Source organism: Entamoeba invadens (assembly GCF_000330505.1).
Source record: "Entamoeba invadens IP1 unplaced genomic scaffold scaff_1105074726609, whole genome shotgun sequence".
NCBI lineage: Eukaryota > Evosea > Mastigamoebida > Endamoebidae > Entamoeba > Entamoeba invadens.
The window spans coordinates 117,974-139,547 of NW_004191835.1; the positions used below are offsets into that span (position 1 = coordinate 117,974).

The 21,574-nt window shown below is 33.1% G+C and overlaps 9 protein-coding genes across 9 annotated transcripts; 5 read left to right on the plus strand and 4 right to left on the minus strand.

Annotated features, from left to right (window-relative positions):
- Window positions 1-66: 66 nt before the first annotated feature.
- Window positions 67-2,388, minus strand: EIN_135160 (hypothetical protein; the record flags this gene model as incomplete). The annotated part of the gene is made up of 1 exon (XM_004185230.1): window positions 67-2,388. The coding sequence occupies one exon, from the start codon at window positions 2,386-2,388 to the stop codon at window positions 67-69; it is 2,322 nt and encodes a 773-aa protein (XP_004185278.1).
- A 2,443-nt stretch (window positions 2,389-4,831) lies between these two features.
- EIN_135170 (F-box and WD domain protein, putative) lies at window positions 4,832-7,429 on the plus strand (the record flags this gene model as incomplete). Its single annotated transcript, XM_004185231.1, has 2 exons — window positions 4,832-6,327; window positions 6,409-7,429. The coding sequence occupies 2 exons, from the start codon at window positions 4,832-4,834 to the stop codon at window positions 7,427-7,429; spliced, it is 2,517 nt and encodes an 838-aa protein (XP_004185279.1).
- A 926-nt stretch (window positions 7,430-8,355) lies between these two features.
- EIN_135180 (hypothetical protein) lies at window positions 8,356-9,345 on the plus strand (the record flags this gene model as incomplete). Its single annotated transcript, XM_004185232.1, has 1 exon — window positions 8,356-9,345. One exon carries the CDS (start codon window positions 8,356-8,358, stop codon window positions 9,343-9,345), a length of 990 nt encoding a protein of 329 aa, XP_004185280.1.
- Window positions 9,346-9,475: 130 nt separating this feature from the next.
- On the minus strand, window positions 9,476-10,583 carry EIN_135190 (hypothetical protein; the record flags this gene model as incomplete). Its single annotated transcript, XM_004185233.1, has 3 exons — window positions 9,476-9,649; window positions 9,701-9,842; window positions 9,892-10,583. 3 exons carry the CDS (start codon window positions 10,581-10,583, stop codon window positions 9,476-9,478), a joined length of 1,008 nt encoding a protein of 335 aa, XP_004185281.1.
- Window positions 10,584-12,764: 2,181 nt separating this feature from the next.
- EIN_135200 (rap GTPase-activating protein, putative) lies at window positions 12,765-14,727 on the plus strand (the record flags this gene model as incomplete). The annotated part of the gene is made up of 2 exons (XM_004185234.1): window positions 12,765-14,397; window positions 14,456-14,727. 2 exons carry the CDS (start codon window positions 12,765-12,767, stop codon window positions 14,725-14,727), a joined length of 1,905 nt encoding a protein of 634 aa, XP_004185282.1.
- A 91-nt stretch (window positions 14,728-14,818) lies between these two features.
- On the minus strand, window positions 14,819-15,772 carry EIN_135210 (hypothetical protein; the record flags this gene model as incomplete). Its single annotated transcript, XM_004185235.1, has 2 exons — window positions 14,819-14,883; window positions 14,950-15,772. 2 exons carry the CDS (start codon window positions 15,770-15,772, stop codon window positions 14,819-14,821), a joined length of 888 nt encoding a protein of 295 aa, XP_004185283.1.
- A 445-nt stretch (window positions 15,773-16,217) lies between these two features.
- On the plus strand, window positions 16,218-17,333 carry EIN_135220 (glycine-rich RNA-binding protein, putative; the record flags this gene model as incomplete). The annotated part of the gene is made up of 1 exon (XM_004185236.1): window positions 16,218-17,333. One exon carries the CDS (start codon window positions 16,218-16,220, stop codon window positions 17,331-17,333), a length of 1,116 nt encoding a protein of 371 aa, XP_004185284.1.
- A 263-nt stretch (window positions 17,334-17,596) lies between these two features.
- EIN_135230 (hypothetical protein) lies at window positions 17,597-18,255 on the plus strand (the record flags this gene model as incomplete). Its single annotated transcript, XM_004185237.1, has 2 exons — window positions 17,597-17,792; window positions 17,840-18,255. 2 exons carry the CDS (start codon window positions 17,597-17,599, stop codon window positions 18,253-18,255), a joined length of 612 nt encoding a protein of 203 aa, XP_004185285.1.
- Window positions 18,256-18,329: 74 nt separating this feature from the next.
- Window positions 18,330-19,517, minus strand: EIN_135240 (hypothetical protein; the record flags this gene model as incomplete). The annotated part of the gene is made up of 1 exon (XM_004185238.1): window positions 18,330-19,517. The coding sequence occupies one exon, from the start codon at window positions 19,515-19,517 to the stop codon at window positions 18,330-18,332; it is 1,188 nt and encodes a 395-aa protein (XP_004185286.1).
- Between the last annotated feature and the right edge of the window lie 2,057 nt (window positions 19,518-21,574).

A 21,574-nucleotide genomic window follows, 5' to 3' on the forward strand; every position in this document is an offset into this window, starting at 1 on the left:
ATACTATATAATAAAAAAGTATTGTATAATAAAAATATGATTAACAAATAGAAAGTGTCTAATGAATCAATTCATTGCTACCTCCTCTAACCTCGAGTAGTTGTTTCCTGTTTCCAATGCCACATTTTTGTTCTTTCTTAACCAGCATATTGTGACCCCAATGATTACAATAATGACTACTATAACCAATACAACAGTTATCACAGAAATGATAACGACATTCCAATCAAACTTCTTGACGTTCTCAGAACCCTCACTCGAACTATTTGACTCACTTGAAGTCGTTGAATGACCCGATTCGTCAGATTTAGACTCAGTCGAAGTGTTTGATGAGGCACTTGATGTTTCGTGTGAACTACTTGAACTTTGCGATGGTTGTGATGAAGAGTGTGACTCCGCTTGACAGACATCCCTCACACACTTTTGATTGAAAAAGTCGAAGTAGTAGTTCTCATCACAGTATGTGGGAACACACACTTCACTCCATCTCCCATCGTCACCACACACATACCCACCATGAGCGTGCTCAACAGTCATTTTACTGTCACACAATTCACTTCGTAAAACCAACTTTTTGTTATCTTTGTTGCATTGTGTTCTATACTTCTCTGCTACACTTTTAATTGTTCGTGCAAATTCGTTGACTCGCGTCACGCCATAACTCCCCAAGAAAATTTGTTCGTCGACAACGTCAATCAAATACTCTCGCGGGACTTCTTCGCTGTAGTTATAGTTGTACTTGTACGTCTCTACAAATCCAAATTGCATCGAAATGCCCATCTCTGTCATTTTGTCTTTCTCCGCTTTAGGCAGCACTTCGTCAAATGTGGCAATTGCTGTTGGTGACTGTCCGACATCGTGGTCAATTAATTTCCCTTCAGGGTCTCCAAAGTACCCAACTACAATAGCGCCGCCTTTCTCTTGTAGTCCTTTAGTCAACAATGAACACGCAGAATAACAGAAAGCGTCGGACATTAACACAATTTCAGTCGGCTTTCTTGGATTCTTCGTCAGTAATTTGTCCAGTGTTGATGTTTTTATAATTTCCGTTTTGGATCTCATATGCTTGACATCACCATAATTAACAGTGACGGGTTCTGTATAAAATGACCCAATTGTGCTACTGTTATAACAATTCTTGCACGTTTCAGTGTCTACAAATAAGTCATTGAACCCATTTTGAAACGCTAGTACTGTGTTGTCACTTAATCTCACACTTCCATAGTTGTTCACATCGACATCATTGCTCAACGCCTTCTCTATGATACTTTCAAGGTCAAGATACCCCCCACCATTAAGCGGAAGAATGACTCCAATAGTTCCATTGTTTTCATCAAACTTTTCAAAGCAGCTTTTAATAGCAGAGATATAGTATCGTATTTCAGCTACTTCATCTGTTGAGAAACTCGATATCTTGAGTACATTCACTTTCTCGTTGTCGATGTCTAATATCTGACAATTGATAGACTCGGATACAGTTTCTTTGACACTTCTTTTCTTCCTCACTTCTGAAGACTCAAACAAATCCTTTGCGGTGATTATCTTCGCTCCAGCAGTTCTCCTCTTTTTATCGATAAATTCCTTCATTTGTGCAATCTGCAATTGTTTTGATGTTTTCTTGTTGTTATCAGTTGCCCTAATACTTCCGCCTAAATTCATCATTTGGTAGTTCACCGATATATTAACTCCGTTTTTGTATTTAACAGTGATGGGCGTTTCTAAGTACTCTTTAGTCAGTGGAGCATAACTCATCATAAACATCCCAAACATTTCCTTTGCATATGTGAATTTCGCGTGTTCATTTTTCATCCCAGCAAACATTTCTGCGAATGTTCTGATGTACTGGAAAGGAGTTTGACCATCGATTTCTTCAACCTCGACTTTCTCGTTCTCGACGACTTCTGGAGGCATGGTCAAGTCAAACGCGGTGATGATGTTGAGTGCTGGCAAGTAGACTTTTTTGTCTGTTTCGATAGTCATCGTGAAAGGAAGAACAGCCGCGAAGTCTTCGATGAAGTAGTTATGTTGTGTGTTACTTTTTAGAGAGATACTGATATGTAAGTCGTGTAAATCGAAAATAAGTCTTTGGAATTTGTAGAAGTACTCCACAAAGTTTTGTTTTCCAGTCTTTATTTCGTTGAGTCTCTCGTCGATGTTGACTTTGTGAAAGAAGTTTGAATCGAAGTCGGGTTGTGGTGGGTTTTGAGTAATATCTTTATACACGTAAGCGTCCAATGCGTGAGTAATAGCGTTTTTAAGACTAACAGAGTCTTCTTCTGTAATAGTAATGGAATCAAAACACTCGAAAGCTTGATCTATAGTGCAGTTCACTGGAGTTTCACATGGTGAACTAATCGCAACGAAGAGAAGAAGAAAGAGGACAATCATGAATTTTTTAGATTGTTGGATTACTTTTTTTTAAGGAAAAGTGTAACTGGAATGAGTTTTCTATAAGAAATACAATATTTATAGAGTTAAAAATGGTTGATTTCTCATTATTGTTCTTAAACATTAAAAATAAATTTAACGAGTCATTTTTATATCGTGTGTCATATATAAACGAGTTTATTTTGTATACTAAAGAAGAATTTATTAGAAGAACCAAAAAAAGTTTTTTAATAAATTGATGGTTTTTTATTATTAAATTAATTAAATACAAATGAAAAAATAACGTTAATTATTCACTTTTAACACAAAATTGAAGTAAAGTTAATTAGTTTGTCTTTTTAAAAAAGTTTAACTTTATATTAGATTTTGTGTTCAGAGGTTAATTTTTTTAAAATTTTTAAAACAGAAGTTAGTTCTAATTTAAATATCTTATTTCAATTTATTTCTATTAATTTATAACCAATATAAAACATAATAAAAAACTTGACAAATTGTTAGTTTTTACATAAAAATTAATTTGTTTGAAATTTAAAAAAACATATAATTTATTATATTATTTAATATATATTTAATATATTATTATACAAAATATATGTATTAAAAATTAGTAATTTTTAATTGTTAAATTAGTAATTTTGTTAATAATAAATTGTTCACTTTTGTTAATAAATAAATAAAAAAAAATTAAAATTAATAATAAATAAAGTGTTTGAGAAATAATTATATTTTTTTTTCAATTTTTAATTTTTTTTGTTTGTTGTAAAACGTTGTCCTTTTTATCAATTTATACACAAATAATTGTTTAAAACCCTGGGAATTAGGTTAAAATTGAAAAATTGGGAAATATTTGGGAAAAAAACTAAAACGACGATTATTTTATATTTCGAACATGATCCCGATATTTTCCAATTTTCATTGACCAAAAAGTTTAGGACAACGTTTTCTGACTAAAGTCTGTCTAAAAACGTTGTCCGCTTGTAAAACGTTGTCCATTTGACAAAATTTTACACAAAAATATGTTGAAAAATTTAGGAATTAGGTAAAAACGATCAAATCCCGGTAAAAATTATGAAACGATGTTTTGGGATTTTTTCGAATTGTTTCCCGAAATATTCCAGTTTTGATTGTCCAAAAATGCCTGGACAAAGTTGGAGAGCGGACAACGTTTTCACGCTGACTATAACTCTAATATGATTATTTATAACAATATTATAATAAATAACAAAACAGTTAAATGATTGTCATTTATAAATAGTTTGACTCGAAAAATATTCGAATTTTTATTTTGAGAACGGAAATATGAATAAACTCTATTTTTTGTTTGAATTTTATTAATATTTAATAGAACAATTTGTTAAATTTTATTAAATACTATCATTTTGAAAAAATTAGTTTTTTATATAAAAATAATTGATAAAAACTACCATTATGTTTTTATTTTTATTAAAAAAAACTTTTCAAAATGTCAAAACTACAAAAAATTGTCCAAAAACGGATTAAGAAAAACACGATTATAATAATCATTTTTAGACAACTTTTAAGCTATACTTTAATCGTATATTTCTACAATATTATAAATTTGTTAAGTTGTGTTTGAAATTCAAAACTTTTTAATTGTTATGCAAGTTATAATGAATGACATTTTATTGAAATTTGCCAATTATTTGATTTAAAATGAGCATTTATTTGATAATAATAACTATTTCATTTAGTTTGTTATTCCAATATTGTTTTGTCAAATCAAAAATAAACAAAGTTATTTAGTTTAAAATAGTTCAATATACTCCCAATAAATACTCTTCAATTCACATAAAATAACAATAATAAATCCCCCCAAAAACGAATAACTTTTTTATCAGTTTCTATTAACAAATAATACCCCCAAATAACACAATAAATAAAAGCATTAATATAGAAAATTTTAATATATTTATTTTAATAATAATACGAATTGACCAAACTGTGATTTTTGCTTTTTTGAAATTTCCAAACTAACAATCTAGAACCCTAACCAAAAAGTGTATTTTGCCCTATTACTAACCGTTTTTTATCCTATACTATTAAAAATTACAATTAAATTATCAAAAAACTAAATTTTCATTACAAATGAAAACAATTTTTGAAATTATTTTTTTTTACCAAAAAGAAGATTATAAATAATAACACCAATTGACTCAACAAGTATACTGATATTTACCTCAAAAATCGGGTGTTAACTGGAACTGTAAAACTATGAAATAAAAACTACTTTTTCAAATAACAAATAATTCACAATGAGTTCGAGCAAAATCGGGTTTTAAGTAGTATTTCAATCATCTAAAAAAAACGAGTAATTTTTTTTCAATTTTATATAATTATGTCCAATTTCATCAATTTTCATTTTACAAATTTGATTTTTGATAAAAGAATCAAATTTATAACTTACCCTCCATTTTCATTTTACATGCTTAATCATTACACCGAAAGAAATAAGTATCACTTAGCCAATAAAATCCTTCGAGGACAATGTATGACCGTGTCGGGCGTAGAACGCATCCGCAATCGACTCTCTTTAGAATGTGACCAACTCGCAACACAAATCGACACCCCATTAACGCCAGAAATGCGGTGGGAAAAGATACAGAACGAACTTAACGTCAAAGAGTTCCAAATAGAATCATATGTAAGGAGTAATTTAGACAATACAGAAGTCAGATCAGTGTGTGTACTTCCAACATGCTACCCCCTCATCAGAGGTGTATTACAAAATATTGACCGAGTCAACGGCTTCTTCCCTAACTTTGTCGAAACGGAAATGCGTGACGACTTCTTCCAAAACAATATTATAGTGCTTCGGAACACACAGAACTACTCGAGAGTCACACACACGTACTATTATAAAGACATAACACAGGACGAATGCATTAGGGTTTTCTCCAATTTCCAACAAAACGGATTTGATCATTACATCTTCCACGCAAAGAAAGACGGGAAGAGTTGTGTGTTCACAATGGAAGTCAAAGCACCGATTAACTCAACACAAGTGACTTCAGTTATTCATTTGTTCAACGTCGAAAGGTGTTTCATAGGAAACATGTACGACCACATCAATGGCGACCAAGAGTTTTCCGACTTGATGTTAATGGAGAGGCAAATGAATAAGTTGATATACAACAATGAATTCTTCCCAGTGGTTATTCATCGCAATTCAAAATTCAATGTCTTTGCAAACCACGACTTCTCTGAAATAGTGATTAAGGGCGAAAGCAGATTCAGACAGAAACAACAGACTTACGTGGAAAACTTATTGCGAATGGCAGAACACGACATTCTGTTCGCAACAACACAGCAAATCAAGAAGGGAAGGATTCTCACTTACTACCACAAACAATCAAACTTCTTGAACGGCACAGTACTCACGACGGATCTGTGTGTTGGGATGAAACAAATAGAGGGGTGCGTCTTCATCGGATCGCAAAGTGTGAGTCCGAAGATATCAGGGTGCACTTGTAAGCATCCCCAAAGTGACAATTTCAGTGTAGTGTTGTCGTGTGAACGCGTCGAATTTTTTAGGGACCACGCAGTCACGTCTTTTTATCATCATTTTTTCACGCCATTTTTGTCGGCTGTCAATCGGGAGACGAAAAGAAACTATTTGTCTCATATCACCATCTTAATGTTATCGTCTCGAATTTGTTTAGAAAATTGTATTAATTTTGACTATCTGCTCAACTTTTCAGACGCATTTTTAGCTGCCAAAATGATGTTAGTTATAGTGTGCTCGATTAAGAAGAAAGTGATGGAAAAGAGAATTGAAGAACGAAAGCCACAGAGATATCTCTTTGAAAGTGAAACACCTCTGACTTGCCATATACTGAAACTCAACCAAAAAACACTGATTACTATTTTGGGGTTTCTTCCACTCGAAGATCTTTTTAAAGTGTCTTTAGTCTGTAAAAAGTTTGTTACTTTTTTGTCACATATTTTGGAACTCTATTGGTATCTGTAAATTCTGTTATATTCAAAGAACTTACACGATAGATTGCACGAAGTTTTGGTATTCAACGTTGATATATGGAAGAACTTCTACACGATATATTATGACCCCAGTACACTCCACAGCAATAAAGTGTTTCCCAAGGTGACTGATTATCGTCAAGAGACCATCAAATGCTACAACTTGGCGTACCGGTGGAAAAGCCGCATACCTTTAAAACGTGAGACATACACTTCTTTTTATGCTCCAATCAATTTCATTTACATCAAAACAGACGCTTACTGTGTTATTGGGAGTGAGCTCGGGTATTTCTCTCGTCTTGGGTTTGAGCCCAAGTTGAGGAAGTTACGGGAAGGTCTTACACTGAAACCGATTGCTGGGGTGTATTGCGAGAAGAACGCGAGCAGTTATCTTAGTGTTTACTTTAAAAATGGCGAGATAAGGAAGTACAGTGAGAGTAAAGTCCTTTTCAAGAAATACATTGGGAGACCATTCCAGAAAGTGTACTTTTGGGACGATAATGGATGCGTTTCCGGTGTCGACGAGACGTCTGTGTGTTGTTACGATTATGTCAAAGACTCTGTTATTGTGGAGTATGTCCCCCACACAGTAGAAGTGACGGAGATCAAGAAGATGAATGAAAATATAATTGTGACATCCTCTGATGATGGGACGATATGTGGGTTTGACTTACGGAGTAAGGAGATAGCATTCCGAACAGACTCACATCTAAGTGCAGTGACTACATTTGATTCTTTTGATAATTACATAGTCTCTGGAACAGCGAATGGAGAGATTAGAATGTGGGATTTGAGAGCAAATGTCTTTTGTTATGACAGACAGGTCCACAACGGACGAATTAATATGTTGGAGTGTTTCAACAGAAAGATAGTGTCTGGGGGACAAGACAGACAAGTTGTGTTGTCGGGCTTTGAACGTGGGTGGATCGGGAATATCAACACTATATATACACACCACTCTGCTGTTATGGCAGTAGCATTTAATGATCGGTTCCTCCTCACGGGGTCACAAGAAGGATGTTTGATCTTGTCAAAGTATTGTTAATTGTATTGTAGTTGTATTGTTTCAGTTCTATTCAATAAGTCAAAATCTCTTTTAATAAAACAATAGATACATTTATTATTCAAAAATAGAAAAGAAGAGACCACTTTTGGGCACAACATTTTGATGGTGTTTATGTAGATTTATTTACTTCTGAAAGTATTTAATACTCAAGAATTGGTGCTAATAAATGGTCTTCATTCTTTCTTTTTACTGACATTAGGGGTAAAACACCCAAATGTTCACCGGTATTATTCTTCTTTTTTTAATTGCCAGCATAATCAGCAGAATTTGACCGTTTCCTGTTCTTATTGAATATAAAAGACAATAATTGAGCTTACAATCGGGTCGATTTTTCACTATTTAAAGTGTTTGATAATTAGTTATGTGTTGTAAATATGACAAAAAAAAAAAGATGTTGCGTGACTATTGAAATTAATATGTCCGACACAAGAAATCCCGAAATCGCCCATATTTTATTGATAAAATTATTTCGTTTTTAAGCTCTTGGCAAATAATGGTTATGATTCACCAATACATCTATCTTTGTTTATTTTCTTCAAAAGTCTTAAATCACCGTCTCCAAAATTAAACTTCCGTTTTGTTCTTCTTTATTATTTTGTATTAAATATATAGTACAATTAACTAAATATTTGTGTTAAACGATAGTTAATTTGTATTGGTATTCTTATTGTTTTGGATATCCGTAAGGCTCCCGGGTGTTTACGCATTTTTGTGGAGGAGTTCCACAGTTTATTTACATAGAGGCCAAAATTCCAAAAACAAAACGATTACCCCGAGATAAAGGAGTAGGTTGGAGTCACTAAAAAAGAACCGATTCAAAGATTTGTGGTCTATGAAACCCCCTTTTCTTCGGGAATATGCGACACTTAAAACTCTTTTTTTTCCTTGACAAAACCATCGAATAAATGTCAATGCACTCGAATCGCAATTCAAGCCAAATGCTCTCCCTCACACATCGTAGAGTCGTTTCTGTCTCCGAACCTAAGATCGCTCCACGATTCGTCGCCCCAACACTGTTGGACCTTTCTAAAAGTGAATCGGCTACCTCCCCTCACAACCGTCAAAACTTGATCCGCGTCAAGGACGTGACTAACCGCGCGAGGTTAAAACGAAGAGCCTCACATGACTATAACTGTAATGATGGTCAACTTCCCCAAGAGTTTTTAGAAAGTAATTCACCCGCGACAGGAACAACGCCGTTAATCCTAATCAATCGAAGAAAAAGTATCGGCGCATTCGAAGTGGAAGACAGCAACAGTCTCGACAACTCCGACTCACCTCGTCAAGTCAAAGAGAAGTCCTGCACTCCCAAGATGACGGAGATGTTCAATTGTGAAATCGATAGTCAGTGGTCCTTCCCACTTTCTGGTCTTTCCAAAAACCGTTTTGATGATGAAGTCTCTAAAATTACGAACACAAAAGTCTCAACATCAAAAGTATGTGAAGGTGACATTTCGAGTAAATTGCAAGTCAGAGTCCCTTATATTCAGTTTGTCAAAAACACGTCAGGCGTTGTTATAATGATTGAGGATGAAAGGGGTCTTGTCTATGGATTTTACTGTTACCAAAAGCTCAGTCCTTCCCAAGACCTTCGAACATCTGAAAAGTTTTGGAAGACGTGGAATTGGACGCCCTGTGAGGAGGTCATTTTCTTCTACTTTTCAAGAGACTCCAAAAACATACAGTTTGTCGCGTCAAGGGAAAACGTGAGGATCTCTGTGTGCATCTACACCAATTATGCTGCCTTTTGTGCCATTGGGATCCCTGTACACCACGTTGCATTCACAAATACTGGGGTGTGGGGCGATGCAACACTTTCCGAACTCTTTAAAGTGTGCAATGCAAACGTACCTTCTTTTGGTCACACCAAGCACGTCATCTTCGCCAAATTGTAAATTTGTTGTTTATTGCTTGGTTTACTATTGAATAACAACGTTTCACATGTCTCTATTATGATACAAATAATTTGTTAAACAGTCAATTCACTATAAAAATACTTATTGTAAAAAATTAGAGTCAGACTGTTTAATTGGAGTCTACAGTCCTCATTTTGAAGAATGCTAGTAATTCTCCATTGATCCCATTCTGGTTGGTTATAGTCTTCACTACTCCATTTCTCTCTTTGATGTACTTCTCTATTTGTGTCACGTGTTCCTTCACCCCACTCTTTGCAAAGACTTCAAGTTGTTTGAGTTGCTCCTTTGTGTGAGTAAGAAATTGAATACCATTTCAATGAAGTTATAAACAAACGATATGCTCACTCTTCAAGACATTTGCTTCTTGGTATTTTGTTATCACTAAAACCAACTCGTCGATATTCTCTTTGTACGCCTCAACTGATTTCGAAAGATTCATGACACGACTGTAAAAGTCGAATCGTGGTATTTTTTCGCTGTTGTATCAATATTGATTGTCTATCTCTCAACAAATAAGTAACAAACTGGACTATCCTTTTCATCTCTCGAAAAGTAGCTTCTGAAATGTCAACTCCTATTTTCGTCAAATACCCAAACGCCTTCTCTCGTTCACTCACTTCTCTCATCTCTTCAAGTTGTCTGTCCTTCTTCACTAAGTTGATTTTATCCATTTTATTCTCCATAACAACTCCTCCAATTTTCTTCTTCTTAACATACTCATTGAAACACTCTTTTGTTTTGAGTCTAAAGTATCTCTTATAAGCAGACGAGTTCTGGTAATTCCCCGACTTAAACATTTTCCAGGTGCAGCTCTTGGAAACATCCTCTTTGCTTTGTTTCCATGTCTCAAACTTTTTCAACGTGTTCTGTCGCTTCTTCTCCTCTTTTTCTTCAAAGAACTTGATGAACTCCGTGTCTTTCAAAACTTCATTATAGCACTCAACGTCCCAGTCATCAACACTGTCACCCAATTGATAGTAATATTCAAGGTACTTTGTATATTCAACATACTCCTCTTCTTCATTTTGAACGTTTTGGTGTGGCCACAACCAAGCGAGCCATGAATTATTTGTTTGTCTTGGGGAAGGGGGTGACTTTGAGAAGATGACTTGTGGCGTTGGGGTGTAGACATTCAACTTTGGTACATCAACACTTCCGACTTCGTCATTTGAGGATGTGTAGTTTGTCACGAATAGAAGTTCTTGTGATATCGACATTGAATCTCCTTTTGGAGATGGGCTTTCAAAAAAAAACAATGAAGAAAGTGAAAAGGGTTTGACTTTTCTTTGTAACGTGATTTGAGAAGTTTGAGTTTATTAAAAGGTATTGTTTGTGAGCGAATTGTAACGAAATTTTTCGGGAAATAAATAGTCATTTACATTTTTCCATTTTTATAACTTTTTTGTTTTTTATTTAGAATAGAATATGGGTTTTTATAATTAAAATTGTCATAATTATTTATAACATATTATGATTAATGCATTTGTGGGATTGTTTGAGAATGTGTTGATTCGTTAAATGGTTATGGTAATTTAAACTATTTTTAGTTGAACGAAGATGAGAAATTCTCTTCTTTAGAATTCTGGTCAAATTACATTCCCAAAAACTTCTGACTTTGAATTTTATTAATATAATAAATTATTAGAATTAACAAAATATTTGTATGTTGTAATAATTTGAAGTTTTGGGAAATGATATTTAATGATTTGTATTATTAAAAAATTTAACTTTTTTATTATATTATTAATTATTTTTAATCAAAGCAATAAGTCTCGTTTCTATTTTCTATTCAATGAAATAACAAAATTATAAAAAAACTATTTGTGAAATTATATTTTTTAATAAAATATAATAGTTTTTAAATAGAAATAGAAAAAAGTGGTAAATTAATTATTAGTTTACTAATATATTAAATAATAGTAGTAAAACATTAATCATACTATAAATAATTCTATTCAAGTTTTAATCAAAATAAAATCATTCACTTTTGTTTAAATTGATTTATTTTTACTAATGTCAATGATTTGCTTTAAACTCATTTTGAGTTTCACACAAAACGTCATTTCAGTACAACAAAGATATTTGTTGAATTTGTATTTAGAACTGTCAACTTCAAATAAACACTAATTCATACCTTGATATGATTAATAAATCCACCATCATCAAAAGTCAAATAATGGCAAACGTGTTTTACTGATACACAAATAACAACAATTATTATAATGATAATAGTAATAATATAATAATTGTTATAATAATATAATATTATAATGATAATTGTTATATGTCTTTATTGTGTTCTTTCAGTTGATATTTAGAAACACTTGAATTATAAACACTGTTACTAAACCATTTGTTTTTTACAACAGAATGATATGTATAGTTCAGGATGCTCTGTATCATGTATAATTAGAGTCACCATGCATGTTTTTTTGTGTTCATTTTTTGTTATAATCTATAAATAATCTATTCTTCATGTATAACTATTACCCTCTGAGTCCACAACACTTTTTAGTTGTTGACACTCTGTTTTTCTTTGTAATTTTTCTAAAAGATATTATTATAATAAATATAATATTATTAATTATACTTATTATATAATAATGAGCCCCAATTATCAAACAATGAGAACATAAGAGGGGTTTTGTCATTTTGTCATTGTAATTTTCTTACAGTTTTTTTCTGTATGGTATTTATTAACTTGTGAACTAATAAATTATAGTAATTTATCTAACCTTTTTTAACTATCCATTCAAATATCATTTAGTTCATAATTGCCATCGTTATTACCTATAAATACATCAATTAATAAAGAGTAATATAACAACTAATATTAAATGTAATTTTTAAAACTACAGTGAACAATTATCAATAAAAAAACCCAAAAAAGAAAAAACAGAACAAAACATTTTTTCGTCTTATTTTTTGCTGTTTTTTTTAGGAACTTTTCAATTACCAATTTGAATGTATTCTTAGATAATCAACCTTCTTAATATCCGGGAAACTCCCAAAATTAAAAGTAGAATGAAGTTTGAAAAATGATGTTGTTATAAGCATATTTGAGTATTTTCTGACTGTGTACAGTTCAAAGCAAAAGAATTGAGTTTTTGTTTGAATTGCCTCTTAAAAATTGAAATGATTTTATATTATATTCAACACAGACAAAATTGGCTTCTTCTGACAATTATTTATTGATTGATAACTTTTTACTTGGATTGACCCGCATTGACTGGAGTTATTTGTTTAAAACAAAACTCAAAAAAATTGAACAATGCCAAGCTGGAAAGTTTGACAAAAGTTCTTACCTATTAAGAACTGACGTATAGTAAACATCTTTTTCTTTGATATTCAATTCTCTATTGTTAGTTATAGAACTGGTAGAACTCTCTTCACTCGTTATGCAACCTTCAAACCAAACACGCAACATCTGGGCGAACTTTTACTGTGCAAACTTTATTCCACCAACCCTAAAAAACAGTGGGCGGGACTTGACGGGAGTGTTTGTATATCAAAGTGCCAAGAGCGACAAAGCTGAACGTGTGAAAACGACTGTTGAAAAGGGGACACTTAACCCAATATGGAATGTTCCCGTCCTATTAGAGGAAGTGAAAGCAGAGAGTGAACTTGTGGCCCATGTGACTGATGGTTCTAAAGTGATATCTACAACAAGCATTCCACTCTCATTAATACACAAAGAAAGAGTCATGTTGGTAATGCCGTTGTATTCTTTGACTCACGAATTTTCGGGGTTTGCAAAATTTGTGTTTTTTGATGGTAACAAGCGTGAGGATATCGGAAACGTCATGTTCAAGTATGCCGACAACGACAATAAAATGTTAGTTCATCGTGGGTCTGGGCGATTAGAATTGTATGCAGAGAAGATAAGTGGTGACTCTGCGCATATATTTAGTGCAGAAGTTAAAGGCAAGCGGTTGAGGAATGTCACAAAGAAGAAGAAAGGGGAGAGTAGTGATGGGAATAAGTTTCTGATGTATTTTGAAATAGATACTGAAGACTCAATTACTCTAGAAATTGATGATAAAAAGGAATATACAACACAAGAAGTGATTTACTTCAGAGAGAAGACAACAACTTACTCCACAATAGAATGTGCTTTAGCAAAATACACTCTGAAAACTGTTTTCTATTCACCCGACAAAATCGAAGAGAATGAAATTTTGCCTTCCACTGCATTTTTCAAAAAGGATGGCTGGCTGCAACAGGGGGATATCCTTACAGAGAGTTATATCGAATTTGAAAATGAAGATGAATTGACAGACTTCGTGACTAAAGAGACGTGCCAGAAGTTTAATGTTGAGTTCGATAACACGTGCACAACAACTCGGATATCCAACGATTTGCCGGTACTCAACCCATATTATTATGAAATGCCTATGAAGACTATATTGGACAAAACAAGTGACAAGAAGCTTTATGGCTTTGGCGAAGACTGTCTGATAGCGTGTGGAGATCAAGACGAGGACAACATATGTAAAACGTTAATACTTCACCCGCAAATGACTCTCAAGTGTTACATGGACATTTCAAAATTGGACGAATCGCTCAATGAAATTTTGAAAACAACAAAATTGAAAACCAAACAACTTCCTTTGAGTTTGTGGGAGAAGGTCATACAACTCGAAACAAAGTTTTGCTCGACAGACGAGAAGATTGGGGTGTTGTATGCAAAAAGTGGGCAAACCTCCGAACTCGAGTTTTTAAGCAACACAACGTCATCACCACAGTTCGATGAGTTTCTTGGAATCCTTGGAGAGAAGGTTGCGCTCAAGGGGTTCAAGAAATTCAAAGGAGGTCTTGATGTTACTAATAATGAGAATGGAGAGTATTCGGTCTATACAAATTACGATAATTCCGAAGTGATGTTTCATGTCTCCACTTTAATGAAAACACCAATGGACGATCCACAGTATTTGGACAAGAAGAGACATATTGGGAATGATGTTTGTGTCGTCATATTTAAAGAGGGTAACGAGCGAGTCGATATCACTTCATTTGTGTCACACTTCAATTGTTTGTTTTAACACATTTAAACGTTCTTTAGTTGTGCTGAAGAGGTATTCACATATAGCAATTTTCATTATAGTGCGACCAATTGAAGATAAGGGCGAACCATCATATGAAGTGTGCGTTGTCACAAAGAAATCAGTAAATGCTTTTCTCCCTCGCATCCCAGCGTCAAAAACATTTAAACGAGAATGCGCGTTCAAAGAGTGGCTTTTGCAGAAAGTATTTAATGGGGAGCGCGCCGCACTTTTAACAGACCAATTCATCAAATCTCACACCGTTGCAAGAAGAGGACTATTCAAAGACGTAGTTTCCTCTTCGTTGCAAAAAAAGTGAATGTGTATGTCAAGGCACGTGTTTATTATAAATAAATTATAGAGTTTTAGTTCATTCATAATTTAATAATTATTAAATTAATAAACAACAATTAGTATCCTTTTAAATTAAACTTTGCAGGCTTAGTAAAAGGGATGAGGAGGAATACAAGTATAACTACACAGTTAATTCTACTATTTAAAGTAAGAAAAAGCTATAATATAAGTAAAATAAATAACAAACAAATAGAAGGGAAATGAACGCATGTGATGACGACTATTTGTACATAAGGAGCTAGTTCATTTGATAAACTACTAATTGTGGTTGACCGAGTCGAGATTGAAACGAGTTTGTAGAAATACAACACAAACCGAATTGCTGCTTGGACCATAAAAAGGACAGCAACAGTGTCCACACATATCATAGTCTTCAATGGAGACAAGAGAATACCAGAAAATGAAACGCCATCTTTTGTCATGTAACTCAGTATAATCGCATTTGTGCAAGCAACAAACATGATGCCACAATAGAGAAGTGTTAAAACACAGTAATAAGACCAGAGCAAACCACAGTCGAACATGTCTGTTATTAATGCATTTGACTTGATTGAATATCCATACAAAAAGAGTCCAATTGAGGGATTGATGATAACGATTAAAACGACATAACACCCTTGATTGATACGTTTGCACACATTAAAGAGCTTCGGCTTGTTGTAAAGTGCCTTGTCGATGTAATCGTTCATCACGTCAAGTGCGACGTAGAAGTATGTGAATTGGAAAAAGTGACTAAAAGATGAAGTGAGGAAAGCCACTACGTTCCATATAGTCGATGTAGTGGTCGGATTATCTTCGTATACTGAGAGATCAATGTAATCAAATATGAGTGTGAGTACAACACACACTAAAAAGAGGTACATACACACAAATGTCATATGAATACGTGTGTTCAGTTTATCACATCGGATCGTGTAGATGACATGAAGAATAATTAACACTATAAGCGCTATTATATGAAACGAAGTTAACAACCAAACTTCAATCTTGGTGTCTAAATTCTCGACCATAGCCTTCAATCGTGTAAATTATAAGTTCATTGCAAATGTTTTCGAGTTGTGGAGTAATATTTGAAACACATTTGGTTATTAGAGCAAGATTCTTCATTTGGTTATAAATTAATTGAATAATCATAATGCAACGCTGATATAAATATAGTTTGTAGTTGAATTAAAATTAATATATTTATTGATTTGGTAGAGTTATGACAACTTTAATTAATTGTTAATTAAAAAAGTTATATACTTCTATTTTTGTGTAGTAATTACAATGGTATTAAAAACTAATAAGAAGAAACTAGAATTCCAGTTATTCCAAAAAAAAATTTGAAACCCTTTTTTTCCTATTTTTGGAAAAAAATCAACAGAAACTATTCTTACTATATTGTGCTACTTTTTACTATACTGAATAGTTTTAATTTGAAAACAACTGAAGTACTCAATAAGTATACCATTTATGGCACTTCGACAATACTCATATAACTCTAATGGAATGCAATTTGACCACTCAAAGGAGGAGAGAATCCAAGAAAACATTAAAAGACATCCGCTGTTCCAACAAGACACGACTGAAGTTCAAAACGAAGATACAAACCCTATCGATTTGACACAACCGACTTTGGTTGAAATAGTCGAGTCCAAAGAAATTGAATCTCAAGAAGGCGATAAAAAGGACACCACACAATATATACCTAATGTCTTAACACCAATTCCTAAACGATTTGTAGAAAATGCCGACGATGACCAAGAAGTGAAGAGAGTCGAGACGCCTTACTCGGCTATATCAAAACAACAAAAAACAAAAGCCCCCCAAAGCCCTTCAAAAGTCCAAGACCACAAAAAGAACTTAACTCTCGTTGAACGGTTTTGTGCAGAAAAGCCACACAAACAATCGCCACAACCCGACCGTCCCGTTTCGACAACGAAATTTGGAAATCTGGAGACAATCGTTAACAATGAAAACAAAGACATCTACGAAAATGGAGTTGCAATCTATTTGGCTTGCGACGAGGTAGTCACTTACACGTTATTCATTGGTGGATTACCTCCGAAATTTGATGTTGCAGCGCTCAAGAAATTGTTTGCCAATTACGACGCGTCCAATTTCAGAGTAGTGACAGACCCGGAGACAAAAGATTGCAAAGGGTTTGGTTTTGTCGAGCTGTATACGAAAGACGCAACAAATATGGCAATCGACGAGTTGAATGGCACTAAAGTCGAGAACCGAAAACTTCAAGTTAAACTCTCTGACCCACAATCAAAGAAAAAGGTTGTGTGTTTCTTGTGTGGAGAGAGTCACTTGTTCAAAGACTGTCCACATAAGACTGAGGAAATGTACAAAGACAAACTTAATGACTTGAGGCGTGAAAAAAAGAAGGAATACACTCAAAACCATACCGAGAATCATCACACAGAATCAAAAAGAGTCATTCCAATACGATACGAAAAACAAGATAAATACATCAAGAAAGACAATGACCAAAATTACTACGGCAAAAGATATGAAAGGGATTCGAGAGATTATAGAAGTGGATATGACCACAATCGTAGTTGGAGAAAGGATGAACATTGAAAGTGAGGTGCACTCGATTAAACTTTTGTTGATTGAATGATATTGTGGTTTTGAAGTCTTTTAATAACGGAATGTAGTGATATTATAATAATAATATATTATAATAATATATTACTATAATAACATATATAATTAACGGAATTGTTTATAGAGTAACAATTCTATATACTCAATTTAATCTCCGATAAAAAGTACGTCTTTTTTAATCAATACAAATCATGTTTTTAGTAATAAAATTAATTAAAAAAATACTGAAAAAGAAGATGAAGCCAGTGAACTGCTCAATATTCTTGATGGGAAAAATTGGTGTTGGGAAAAGTACTTTTGCACTCCGATTTTGTCACCAAGTCTTTGTAAAAATCAATGAACCATCAGACTTAAATAACTACAAACGAGTTATTAAGTTGACTGAGAGTGACGGCGAACAACGTGACGTTGTTGTGGAGTTGATAGACCAGTGTTTGTTATCACAGAGTTTTTAAATTAACGTTCAAACTCAATCGCAGACAACCCATCAGATGTACCACAAATCTTGGAATCTTATATGAATAACACGGACGGATATTTCGTCTTTGTTTCTTCAACGAACCCAAACTCTATCAAAGAAGTCGATGTGATCCAAGAGATACTAAAAAGGTATTCAAGTAACCACAACAATAAGGCGTTACCTATCATCCTTGTGGAAACGAAGTGTGAGGACATCAATAATTACTGTGTGTCACAACACGAAGTTATCAAATGCGCAAAAAAGTTGCACTCTGATGTGGTCAGAGTGTCATCGCTTACTGGATTTAATGTGTATACTGCAATTAAAACAATGTCGTCGATCGTCGTGCGAACAAAACCAAATCCCGTCTCTGAAACAACCGTCGGTGAAGCGTTTCAACTCTCACACAATTCAAAACAGTGTGTTGTTGTGTAATTCAACAGTTCCGTTACTTTAAAATGCAGTCAAACAATGTGGAGTTATCAAAAGAATAATAACAATGGGTTCATTCACAGACAATCAATATATTCTCGGCTCTCCTTTTTCGACTCTAAAATGATGACTTGTGCCAACTTGACAAGACTTCTCATTGGAAATGGTCGAGCGCGCAGGAGAGTACTCACCGGGGTTTTTGAACGCAATAACTCCTCTCTTGACAGTAAGAGTTCTGCACAGATAATATAGATGAAATACGATGGCCGTGTTGCTACTAAGAAGTCGAACAATATCACCATCTCCTCTTTCGAATACTTTTGACTACCAAAGCTGATGTAGTGATTTGTTAGGACGGAAATTTCTTGAAAGATATGAAGAGACAAATCGAAGTCGATGTTGGTGATGATCCTCATTAACGAGATTTGCCAACAACTTTCGTCGTAAAAGTAATTTGTCATGTTCATTAAGAACGATGTGCACGCGCAAAAGGCTTGGAGCTCCTCATAGACTTCCATGAAGATATCAACGATTTGTGGGATATGTTGCACATCTTTATGCATCACTTCAAGTACATTCTGGATACAATGACACACGCGTCGGGTTTGTTCTCGGCGTTGGTCATTGCACTTAATCTCTTGCAACTCCCATTCGATGGTGTTTTCATTGCCTTGATCCAGTGTTGATCTTAAAAGAATCATATACACCTGAGCGTTTGATGGGAGTCGTTCTAATAAAACAGACCACGTTATTGCTCTCAAAGTGTTCTGATCTGATGGTATCCCTTTCATTAACACCATTTTCCGAAGTAACTCAATGTCCCCTATTTTGGTTTGAATGACTTGTTGGACATCTAAGTCCTCAGACACGTCGACTTGGTTTATTGGAGCACTTTTTGATTGATTGAAACTCTCGGAAATATCAAAGTCACTCAAGTCGGACAAAAAATGTGGTTTGACTTTTGGAGCCCCCTTTACGCTCGTCGGTTGTTGTGTATCAAACGAATTCCAGTCGGAACCATCATCAAAATCAGTGATGTCACTTTTCTTCCCCAACTCTTCTTGATTTGTCGGCGCACTTTTCGAAGTTTGAAATGAATTTGATGGCGTGGAGGTACTCGAAGAATCTAAAGGCCTTTTGGCGGTCGGGGTCACCACAATTTTTGAGTTGATAAATTTATTTGAATCAGTTTGTTTGAAACCAGTTAAACTCCAATCAAAGTCATCATCCAATTCCCCTTTATCAAAGTCACTCGCATCACACATAATGCGATTATATACATTTTTTCAAGTTAAGTTCGATTGACTCTTCGAATATAAAATGTATTATATTTTATAGTTATTTTAATTATATTCATATTGGTGCTTTAAAAAAAATATTTAAAACAAAAAGAGAAAAAAAACGAAAAATTGTATTAATGTTAATAATTTTTGATATTAGTATTGTATAGCTTGTTATTATAATTAAATGATATTAGTGCTTCGCAGTTTGTGAACTGAAGTTTTTTTCTATTTTTTTTCAAACTGAAAAAAAACACATTTTAGAATTTAATTATTTGTAATAGCTTTATCTCCACTTTTGGGATTAATTTATTTAAACACAATTATTAAGAAACATAATCATAAACTGTAAAACAAAATCAAATTTGAAAAAGATAAAGAAAAAACCCAAAACTTTGAATATTTTTTAGTTTTTGATAAAAAAAACAAAATTTGACCAAAAATGCATATTTTGAAAAAAAATATAAATACAAAAAACAATGAAAAAACAAATAATACCAATGACCATAAGTTTTAATTATATCAAAAAACACAATTTTATATTTAATACTTTGGTAATTGTGTATTGTTTGACTTATTAAATTTTTGTTATTTTATCGCAAATCTGAATGCTCATATAATTAATAATAATCATAATCTTTAAACAAACTGATTATCAAATTTAATGTTATTATTATGTATTCAAATTAACAAAATATAGTTCAAATTTCAATGAATAGTTTTAATTAACACTTAAATGGCTTAAAGAAATTTTTTTGAAGGCAAGGAAAAAAAAGACATAGACGCCAATTTAAAAAAAGTACTTAAAACAACCCATGTCCCTTTTGGGACATAATCTTACTCAAAAAAAGTATAAATGTTAACTCGATTATATAAGATTTTGCATTATTTTTTCAAAAATACACTTTTCTCTCAAATTCTTTGATAACGATTATACTATACTCATTTCTATTATTTATTACTATGTATCACTTGTGTCGGTTTTCATTCAAACCAACGTGTATACATAGTGACATTATCATACTCAAACATACTTATTTGATTCTCAAGTTAATTAATGTTCTAACTTTATTTTTTCAGTTGCCAAATGAAAATCATTTAGAAAAAATTCAGAATAAAAATATATTTTTAAAAGTCACTTATTTTAGAAACTATTATTTTTTCTTGGGGTTTTTGCATTTTGGGCACAAGAAAAGTGAGTGTTTAGTGCACACTGGAAGACCACAAGATTCACATATTCTTTTTGTTCGAGCCTTTTCAACTTTCTTGCAAAAAGCACAAAATCTCTTTTTGGCAACTGTTAGTGATTTTTTTTCTTTGGAATTTGTTATAATTTTGTTTTTCCCAACAACGTCTTCCCACCATTTTTGAAGTCCACACTCAACAAACAGCTGTCTTTTTTCTTCTCCTTTTTTCATCCCTCGATCAAGCCTTCTTTTAACGTAATTCTCACACATTTGTTCAGACAATTTAATTAAAAAATCAAAATGAGACATTTTTGTTTTTTCAAACATGGCATAGGCATTAGTGCAGCAACAATCCAGGATATTTTGAACAATTGCCAAATTGTATCTTCTCGTTTTCATTTTGCACGAATACTCTTGGCAAAGTTGATCAAAAGTATCAACTGGAGTTTTTGTATAATTGTAAGCCACATTTATTGAAGATTTTCCACTTCGACTGTCAATCAATGGAATTTGAATTTTATTGGTAACAATAATGACAGTTTTGCTTTTGTTTGGGTTAAAAGCAGTCAAAAGAATGTTCCCTTTTGAATAAAAGCGTGTATTTTTGGGATTTTTTTCTTTTTCTTCTTCTAATTTCATTTTTTCTTCTTTAATTTCAATCTTTTCTAAATTTAAGAATTTTTGGGAAGATAGAATTTTTTCAGCTTTTTCTTTGTATTTTTCCCTTTTTGTTCGGTTTTTTGGCTCAGCTGGACCAATTTCCCCAAGTTTAAAAAAAATTTTGTCCCATTCCTCCTCAATTTTCGCAATCGATTTTTTGTTTTTCTTTTCCATTTTTTGTACTTTCCTTTCTTT